Genomic DNA, 10,368 nt, shown 5'->3' with positions numbered 1-10,368 from the left:
CACTACTCTGAGGACACATACTGACTATATGTATCTACAAACATATACATATTTAAGCACATACCCGTATATCGTACTCAGGAAGAATGTGCAGCATTTGTACGTGAATTCGTTCACATTTCGGATGACATAACCCAAACAAAATGAGTTCAATGAAGAACTTTTCTCTTTACAACAAATGCTGCAGAATTGAGCATGAGTGACGAATAATAAACTGTTTATGCGAATATCTATGTGTTCACTTATGTGCTATCCAATGTATTTTTGTTAAAAGACTCTTTTCGCTTGGCGGTAATGTAAACATTGGCGTTAATTTAAGCTGTCACCGCGAGTGCAGGGTGCGTATGAGTAACTGTCATTTATCGATGAGAGTAAAAGCAAGTAAAAAACAAATAACGTGTGAGCAAGCATACCTATAGCCAAAAGAGGCCTTTTCCTTGCTCTTAATCAATACGCACGTTTTCTACTGACTTTCTTGTTATCAGATCGATTATGGAGGGTGAGGTAACCAATGAAAGGTCATTGTTACGGTTTCGATGCGAGTAACCACGGTGAAATTATACCGAAATACGGTTACGCTAATTAGATCCCAAAACTAAACTCCTTTCTCAATTAAGTGCTTAGTCATATCCAACCAATAGATTCACGCTTATGTACATACATATGTACAAAATTTATAAATTTATATATCTTTCATAAATTTTTTTTCGGTTAAACTTTACTTAGCTTATTTTCCATATAAAAAAATATTTAGTAGGAAGTAAGCAAACAAATGTTTAATTATTCCCACCATTATTAATATTTCATTTGCGTAAGGGCACTTTTGACAAAACAACCGATTTGGCAAGATGATAATAGTTCATTTGAAATTCGTTTAGGAATAATTCCAGTTATGGTTTGAGAGAATAAAAATACTGACTCGAGATGAGTCGTTTAGTCAAACTTTCCGAATTATACATTTATTGTTTATTGCACTAAATACTTACTGAGTTAACTCCAGCTCCGATCAATGACTATAAAGTATTATAATTGGTTTTATGCATTTCTAAATTTACGAAAACGAGGTTTTTTAAATGGAAATAAAACAAAATTTTTATTTACATAAAATTACATAGTAAAAGGAAACACTTTATAATTATTATCGCATATTACATTTTATTTAAATTCATATGGGCAATGCACAGAACACAGGTCGATCTTGGAATAAGCTGCTCTGAACGCAATTAGAGAAATCGAATATTAAAATAATTATTAAAAATTAAAATTTAAAATTTTTCAGTAGGTGTTTTTAGGTTATTACGATTTTCAGATAATCGTAAAATATTACAGCAAATTATTATAAAAATGGCGGTGTCGTTTAATCCTAAGCAATAGCGACCGTAAAGCTAGAGTTAGCAGTATCTTAAATCCTTTACCCCGATTTTCACATTAACTTCTCCAAATTTCTGTGAAAATTAGTTTTTCAAAAATATTTATTTTCGTAATGATAACAAATTATTTAAATATTTTATAGATATTATATTTGTTGGTGATTTCGTTTAAAGTTTGTATGATATAATGCAAAATTTTGGCAATCCGTAAAGGTGAAAAACATAAATAAGATAGGTGCGTTTGAATGTGGGACAAAAAGCCTCCTTTAATGGACTAATACAAACAAAAGTACTCGGAGGCATATGGGTTTGCCACATATTCGCTTTCCACGCATATCGAAACGAATATTTACGGCCGCTAGTAGGCAAATATTTGCTTAACATTTCCATTTGACTAAATTTTGTTTACTTTATCTCTACAATTTTTGACAATTCTTGTTTCTTATACAATAATAGTTATAAATAATAAATAACGATTTATTGTGATTTTGTTTTCATTTTCTCTTTTTAAATTGCACGTAATGTGATTATTTCTTTCTCTAATACTCAACTATCGCCATTTTATATACATATGTATGTAATTGCGATTAACAGTTAAGGTGTATGGTAATTCGAGCTGAAAATTTGTAACGTTCACATATTCCATACGCTAATCACGCTAATGCTCTCGTATAATTCAGTTTTTTTCTGGGGTCTTTAGCTTATTTTTATTTCAAATCTTAATTTTTCGGATGTTGTTTATCATTTCTCCGTTTAATTTGATTATCACAGCTCCACTTAATGATTTTATCATTTCTTATCATTCATGTTGTTGTTATAACAATTTTATATGTACCTACATTAAGTATATATATATATATATGTATATATAAGGATGTAAGTGTTTGTGTATATACATACATAGTATATCGGTGTCGTTAATATTTGTTGTTAATATTTTTATTTGCTTAAATTGATTTTCTTATAAGCGTATGTTGTATGTCTTAACGACCTTCGCTACTAATATTCACATTCAATTTCAGAAGTACATAGCTCTCCATTGAAATGATGTATTTAAACGATATCTTTCAACAGAAATCTAAAATCATGAAAAGAAAAAATAATTTGGTTTTCCTTACAATAATCCAGCTGCACGACTATAGCCAAAAGTCTATAACCTCCTCTCACTGGAGTATGATTTCAAATAAGAATGAAATATGGATTATTTAAAAAAAAATGTTTTTTTTTCTTTTACTTTACAGCTATCGTAACGGCTTTTTAATTACATATATTTTACACAACTTTTTTTTATATAATGTCTTTTTGCCGCTTTTGAATTAGAACTGAAATTCCAATTGTAGGATTCTATGGCTTCGCCCACAAAACAGCTTCGCCTTTGTTTCAATACAAAATTCTGGACATATTATCAAATATGTATTAACCAGGTCAACAAGATAGCGTTAACTGAACCTAAACTTCTCATATCGACAAAAAAAGAAGGACTAAAAAAAATTAAAAAGGTAATAAAATTCCGAACGTACATATATTAATTTAGAAATTTATTTAATATTTTTTTTTAATATAAAATCATATCAAATTGTTTAATTCATATTATAAAATAATTCATTAATTAAAGGATGACAAAACATCAACACTAAATAAAAAAATTATAACCTTTTTCAAGAAACTTTTTTTGTAAATATTCATTATTTTTCTATTGAAAGATATCGTTTTAGTACACATTTATATAGTATTGAACAGTTTTCTAATAATACCAAAAATTTTAACCTAAACATTGAAATCAAACGTTGACCAAAATATTGAAAACATATGTATATATAAAAGTTTCACAAAATATTTGTGCAGCTCGCTCAACTTTAAAAACCAAAAATATTGTGAATCTATAATCTTTTTAATTTTTATTAATTTTTTAGAAAATTTTTACGTATCTCTTCCTCCAACAACTGAAGAATGGTATATAGCTATCAACCGATTTATTTGTTGAATGTCATGAGTCAATCATATAAAGAGGTATTGCTAGAAAAGTGTTTCTTCTTTCTTTTTAATCTTTACTGTCAAAATATCTTTTTATTTTATTCTCTAGTCTTTTTTGTTTACATTTTGATGATTTTGGAATCTGTTTTAATATATTGGTATTCAACGCGAATGGATGGAATATTTAATTTCGACATTATGAGTGTTAGCCAGATGTCAAATTGTTGTTTCTGTGCTAACGGTACAACCTTATATATATTATTGAATCATTTAAAATGTAATACTGACTTCTGGAAATGGAACGAAATCTTACGCAATCACTATGTACAAGGATATCATCTTCAATTATTTTGTAAAGATAATCCCGTAAGTTTTAACAAGTTGCTATGGCACAAAAAACTGTTAAAGAAATTTATTTATTTTTAGGGCGTCACGGGTTAATGCTTCAAAAAAAAAAAATAAAATAAGAATACAGATTCACAAATCTTTTTGGCTGCTCAGTTTCAGTTTTTGTTTGTGGAACACTAGTAAATGAAATGCTCTTTTCTTATGTCTTAAGCAGTTTGATTTCAAGTTATAATCATTAAGGATCACATTGATTTATTGATTGCTGCTTCTCTTAACACTTTCTATAGCACAATGTTGTTTATTTATTGATTTGGCAAACTTTACATACTGCCTTTCTGTTTGTTTTTAATTCTGTTCTTCTTTAAAAGCTATATTAAAAGCTCTTTTGCCATTTTACAATTTACAATGCTATTACTATAATTGTTGTTGTTCTTCACGTTGTTTTTTTATTAAATAGTTAATATCACTTAAAACACTCTTTGTTTAGATGTTGCGTTTGCTTGTTTTTGTAGTAGGTTGTTGCTTGCCGCTAACTTATTGTTGTTATGGCGGACGCATATCACATATCAATTAAATTGCATAATACATATGTATGTACATTTGTTTGCCCATACATACATATACGAGTACATTGGTACAATTGTGTTGTGTACGTACTATAATATACATATAATATTTACCATTTGCCCTGGCTGCATTTGTTCTTATTTTATTGACATACAGAAGCTGTTAATAAATTTGTTGTTTGTCTTTCAATTCTCTCCTCGCTAAATTACTTGGTTGATATATTCATAATTATACTTTGCATCACAATTTGTTGGTTGTTGGTTATGTTTTGTTTTTCGCTTTTCATAATGCATACTCTGCTTTTGTGTGTGTGTTTTTATTTTATTCGTGCATTTTGGTACTGAGTAGTTGGAATTTTTTCTAAGTTTGTACCGCGTAAGGTTCCTAAAAACAGGTTCATGCTGTTAAATTTGGTTTTATATACACTTCTAACACTTTATGTGGTCTACTTTCAAACAAATATGCACACTTTACCAGCATCTTTTGAGCATTGTTGACATTTGAGCTTATTATGTAAAGGTAACTAACATATTTTCTGCTTGATTGAGCAGAGAGCTTCAATTAAAATAAATTATAATTGTAATAATACTAATTTAGATGATCTTATTTTGTAAATGGTAAATAACAGTACACAGGTAAAGGTGGCATTTGTAAGTTACATATAAAAAAGACATATGTTCTTTGTTGTGCCCTTTAAAGATATTTTTATAATCAAAAAAAAATTATAATTTGGTGATGACAAGATCGGCCTATATAATCCGAACAGCACGTATTTTTAATCATCCAAAATTGTTGTATTCAAGGATTTTTTTTCTAATTCTGGCTAATATAAAAATGTATACGTATATAGTTTTTGTAAAATGCTCTCAGGCTTATAAAAAGATTTGGAATGCTATAAAATTAACATATAAGTCAAATAAATATAATTTGAAAATTTATCAGGCACACTATATGTACTTAAAAGTTGTTCGAAACACATGCATATACATACATACATATGTCAGTGCTGAGCTTAAAGTTGACTGTTATAAGTAAATGTTTTCCTTTCTAAAGATATGTTTTGGATTATTCGAACATTACTCATGACCAACCATTTCATTCTTTATTTGTAAAAGTGTATTCTGTTTACGGTATGAGACTTTTGTTCTATTAGGCTTTAAAATTGTATAACACATGTTGTTGTAAAATTTAGCTCTCTGCCCTCTGTACGCACATACATATCGATATTTGTTTATTAATTGCTGTCAACAAATGTTTACTTAACTAATCTAAACATTTTAATTATAATATTTGTTCATCTTACAATGGATTTGTTGTTGTTGTTTGTCGTTTTTTTGTTGTTGCATTCTTAACGTATGCTGGCTTGCATAAAATCACAGCTTTGTTTCACATTAAACAAAATATTAATGTTGTTGTTTTTCAATATTTGTTCAGTTTGTTTTTCTTAGAGATTTCCATTCACTTCAATTCGAATTCCATGAATTTCGTCATATTAACTTTAAATTAACGTTCGCTTGTTCTTGATCATAACATTCATAATGGTCTTAAGTCTTTTGAATCTCGTTTACACTTGTAGAATGGTTACACACAGTTACATAAATATACAGTTTTCTTAAAACAATTTGTCGCTGAACAAATTACATACAAATAAGCGTTTAATTTCAAACAAATTTTTCATGTGTAAAATATACTTTTGAATGCGTTTAGTTGTTATCAAATGCACATGCTTTTTTTTGTTGTTTACAGTGCAGTGTTCTATTAAATTATGTCTATAATAATTGTAACAGTAGTATGTGTATTGTGAACAAAAATGCGGTTAAGAAATATTATGCATTTACATTAATTATATAAAGATTCACAAAAATATAAATACATATTACAATTTTTATTTTTCTACGGGTGCTTTTGGGAGTTGTAAATCGGCACCTTTGCCTAATATGTTGCTACTTTTTTGATTTCTTTTTATATATTCGATGTTATTTATATATTTACATTCCATGCTTTTCATGTTTACATTTTCGAAATAACTAAATTTAACTAGCACAGCTTTATATTTTTTTTTAGTTTTGAAATCAAAATTTTCGAATGTAATTGTAATTATTCCTGCAGCTAATAAGCCCTAAATTGTGAGGATGAACATAAATATAAGTATTAAATAATTCCGTTATTGGCAATAAATTAACGTAAATTTTAAGTTATGTGCAACTGTTATTCTTTTCTGTTATTTAGTGACCCAATTATAGAAACTTACAAGTCAAGTAAAATTATTTTCTTTATAGTTATTTTTTTATAAAACAAAGAAATAAAATAATATGGAATATATGTGAGCTTTTCATATATAACACAATACTTATTAGTTTATGTGTGTATATGTAGGTCTATATAAAAATTATGAAATAATTACTTTCGCTGCTTTAGTGAAATCTACAATACGTTCTTGTTTTTGTTGTTACAATATTCCGGTGTAATATTCGTACTATAAATAAACAATTAGAATGCTTTGAATAATATGGAGTAATAACATCTGAGGATAAGTCCGGCTTGTAGTTAGACTTCCATGGCTCTTATTAGATGTTGTGGCATTCCGACACCGTTATTGGTCGATGTTTTCTTTATGGTTTCCATTGCCAATAAATTGTTTTCTCCTGGAGCGATTTGTGATTTTATAAGGATCTTTTTCTTGTTAGGTTTGTGTTTCACTTGAGTCAATGTCAATGTCATATATTTAATTACAAATTAATTTGTCCCTCTTCTAGTATAAGAGTGGTTGTTATTGTTTTTTCTTAAACTATAATCGCCTAAAGATATATATTTATATAGTAATGAATATGTAGGTAATTGAGTTTTGATGCTTCCACATTTTTCGTTTTTTGTTATTTTTTATACTAAATCTTGCTTTTCAATACGGTTTTCCAAATGATAGTTGTTTGGATTTACCATTAACATACTAAATGTGATTTAAAGTTATTGAAAAAAGTATCACTGCAATGCTTTTATATTTCAACTTTTACTTTTACTTTGGTTGTGGTTTTTGTCTCTGTGGAGCTACATTGCTAATGTATTTTCGCTTTGCACGTCGTTTTTGCGCTCATATATGTTGTTTTTAATGAATATGTATTATTACTTTACATACTTTCTCTGTTCGTTATAAATCTATAGTTAACCTAAAATGATTATTATGCTTTTACTTACTATGTATTACGGGAAACAAAAGATGAACTCACCTAAATTCGCTTAAGTTGTTCAATTAATCTTAATAGCCCATATCACTGCGCATGAGATCGAAGACGTATTTATCACGTACATCATCTGTCACTGGCATATAACCGAGTGCTGGATGTAATTTATTTGGGGGTATGGGTTCCCATTTGTGGCCAAGCAATGTATTGATTTCCTTAAAAAAAATCGAAATATATAATTTATTGCTTATAAAATAAAAATATGGATTTACATCTATGAACGAGTCCATGCTTGCTTCTGTTGGAGTTTGGTCAATCATTGATATTTCTAGGCGCTTAAGGGATTTGCCGCGCAGACGTGACATACCAACGATATTATGAGGATCTATTACATAGCCATGTATTACGATTTCCTCCAAATTTTTGCAACGCCAAGCCATCATAACGAAGGGATCTTGACCGGATCGTATAAACAAGTCCATCACATTTTTATTGGAATGTTTGTATGCCTATTTTTTTAAATATATTTTTACAAAATAAATTTATTATTTTTATTAATTTCTTACTGAATCTATCCACTGTATACTCTTCAGCGTGCTGCTATTATTGATAGACATCCAATCTAAGGCCTCTGCGTTCATCTAAAAAAATATATGAACTGGTTTTATGATATGTTTACATATAAATAACAATTTGAAACCATCATTTTCTTACAATGTCACAAAATAGCACGCGCAAATGTGTTATAGGCATACTACGTCGCAGTATGCGTACTTGCAGCACTTCAACCGCTTCAAATGCGTATACTAATGACACAATTAAATCGATATTGGGAAAAGTAGCTCCAAATCGAGCCCAAGATTTATTGGATATACCAGGATGTTGACGGTTTACATTGTGAACACAGATTAAAAGCTTTTTCAATGGTAGTATTTCCATGGCATGCAATAGATTCTCGTTTAAACAATCGTAATCAAGCGATAAAGCCTAAAAAGTAAATATATAACACGATATCAATATTGATTAAATAATTTAGATAATTGCTCTAAAAGAAGTCACCTGCAGTGAAGAGCATTTTTGTAACAACGAAGGCTCTATGGTAGGTATGGCATAATTACAGGAGTCGAACTTAATTGAAGCCAGAGTTAACTGGAGCAATGCGTCAGGTTTGCCTAAGGATTTTAGTATTTCAAAGCCATAGTAGGTTAAAGCTTCAATCGCACCTAAGTCCAATATTTTACATGGATAATTTTTACGATTTAAAAACATTTTCAGAGGCTCTATGAAACATCTGTGAATATAAATAAAATAATGTTATCAAATTCAATCGTTGAAATATGTTATTTGTTTTCCTACTGTTCAATATCGATAAGTTTTTCCTTATTTTTAATCCCAGGGGCGATTATGCCCATATTACTTGTGGAGAAATGTAAACCTCGCAGATTATTACAACGTGCGATCCTATAAATATATATAAAGAAAATATATTCGCTAGAGAAACAATATCATCGATCGAACATAGATTTTATATTTTTACGTACCTGTATAGGATTTTTCTTACTTTCTCGATATGGAAAACGTTCATAAAGTCAAAATTAATGGTAACTTCAGTTGCCAAATTACAAAGGGTTTGCCGAAAAAACGTGTATTGTCGTTCATTGTTTATTTGTAATGTGAACTTAAAATTGTTAAAAAATCTGAAAATGCATGTGCGAGTGTAAAAAATTAGTCTGAAAAAACTGCTATTTATGAAATGGTGTAGTAGAATAAACTTTTACGAATAAGCTTTAAATACATATGTACAATAAAGTGTATACTATTACATACTAATTAATTTACAGGTAGGGTAACTTGTATCTTATTTTTGCCAACTTTGTAAACAAGTTTTACAAATCTTTGTTATCTATATTTTGCTTATATTTGTGATACACACCTCTTTTGGAAAAGCACCCCACGCCAGAGACGGCATGTTTGCGACGCGTTTAATCGATCTTGTGGTTCCAGGTAGTTGTATATTTTACCCAGCACGACAAAGGGTAACTGATCCCATGCTGGTAAGACACAGCGGTTCATGACTAGGACCAAACACAGCACTAATTGAGTGTATTGTAGTCTCACTTTTTGCCTTTAAGTGCGTAGCTGTCGCTTCAATATCTACACGTCTGTTTTCACAGCTCCAACTACAACAAAAAGGGGTTCAATATTTCGTCACATCTGCCAACTAACTACCGTTGATTGAAAATTATTTTTTAAACGTTATTTTTCTATGCAACGGATTTAAATTGTTTTTGTGTATTATATTTTCAATAGTTTTGTATTTTTTTTTTGCAAAACGACACACAAATAACGACGCAAAAATGAATTGTTCAAAAATTGAAAACTAAAAATTTTGATAATCAATAAATATTTCGAGTTTCAATCTTCCTTTACTTCATTTGATTTGTATTCAATTGAAGAAAGTGAGCTTACCGTTTGTATTTCAACCTTTTTCGCCTTTCAAAATTTTTCTTTATTAAATTTGTGCTGAAACGACTTTCCTAATGCGTCTTTTGCGAAATACTTTTTATTTTTCTGCATTAGATTTGCTTATGAGCTATTTTTCATTTTACATCAACTCATATTCAACAAAATAAACACAATATTGCCAGGCTATTTATAAAATAATGCGTCGTCTACACCATGATTCAATTATTTGGAAAAAGGTTATGCCTATACCGAGCGTGCTTCCTCTTACGAAAAAGTACTTGTATTCCTAATGTCAAAATCAGTAATTTTTTGTTTTTCTTATAAATTTTCTGAATTCATTTTGTTATTTTTGCCATAATTACAATCTATTTACAATTCAGTTGTAACTCAAAAAACGCAATTTAAATGGTTGAAATCTTTGAAAAAATTATTTTGAATCATTTCAATATTATGGATCTAATTAC

The 10,368-nt window shown here is 29.0% G+C and overlaps 1 protein-coding gene across 1 annotated transcript; it reads right to left on the bottom strand.

Annotated features, from left to right (window-relative positions):
• Positions 1-64: 64 nt before the first annotated feature.
• On the bottom strand, positions 65-10,072 carry LOC105232636 (F-box only protein 33). The gene is made up of 10 exons (XM_011214402.4): positions 9,908-10,072; positions 9,372-9,618; positions 8,980-9,135; positions 8,795-8,899; positions 8,498-8,729; positions 8,153-8,425; positions 8,005-8,079; positions 7,711-7,947; positions 7,484-7,653; positions 65-7,423 (listed from the first exon to the last, which is right to left on the bottom strand). Exons 2-9 carry the CDS (start codon positions 9,509-9,511, stop codon positions 7,513-7,515), a joined length of 1,359 nt encoding a protein of 452 aa, XP_011212704.1. The 5' UTR covers positions 9,512-9,618; positions 9,908-10,072; the 3' UTR covers positions 65-7,423; positions 7,484-7,512.
• Between the last annotated feature and the right edge of the window lie 296 nt (positions 10,073-10,368).

This window comes from Bactrocera dorsalis, chromosome 5, assembly GCF_023373825.1.
Source record: "Bactrocera dorsalis isolate Fly_Bdor chromosome 5, ASM2337382v1, whole genome shotgun sequence".
Taxonomy (NCBI): Eukaryota; Metazoa; Arthropoda; class Insecta; order Diptera; family Tephritidae; genus Bactrocera; species Bactrocera dorsalis.
The sequence above is the reverse complement of the archived record's forward strand: the minus strand, read 5'-3'. Positions and strand labels throughout refer to the sequence as shown.

Bases quoted from the DNA above. Each gene is read 5' to 3' on its own strand.
- LOC105232636 (XM_011214402.4), bottom strand. From the start codon at position 9,511: ATGAACCGCTGTGTCTTACCAGCATGGGATCAGTTACCCTTTGTCGTG. The intron at 8,730-8,794 runs GTAGGAAAACAA...TTATATTCACAG, and splicing joins AAACTTATCGATATTGAACA to ATGTTTCATAGAGCCTCTGA. The intron at 7,948-8,004 runs GTAAGAAATTAA...TTAAAAAAATAG, and splicing joins GTATACAGTGGATAGATTCA to GCATACAAACATTCCAATAA.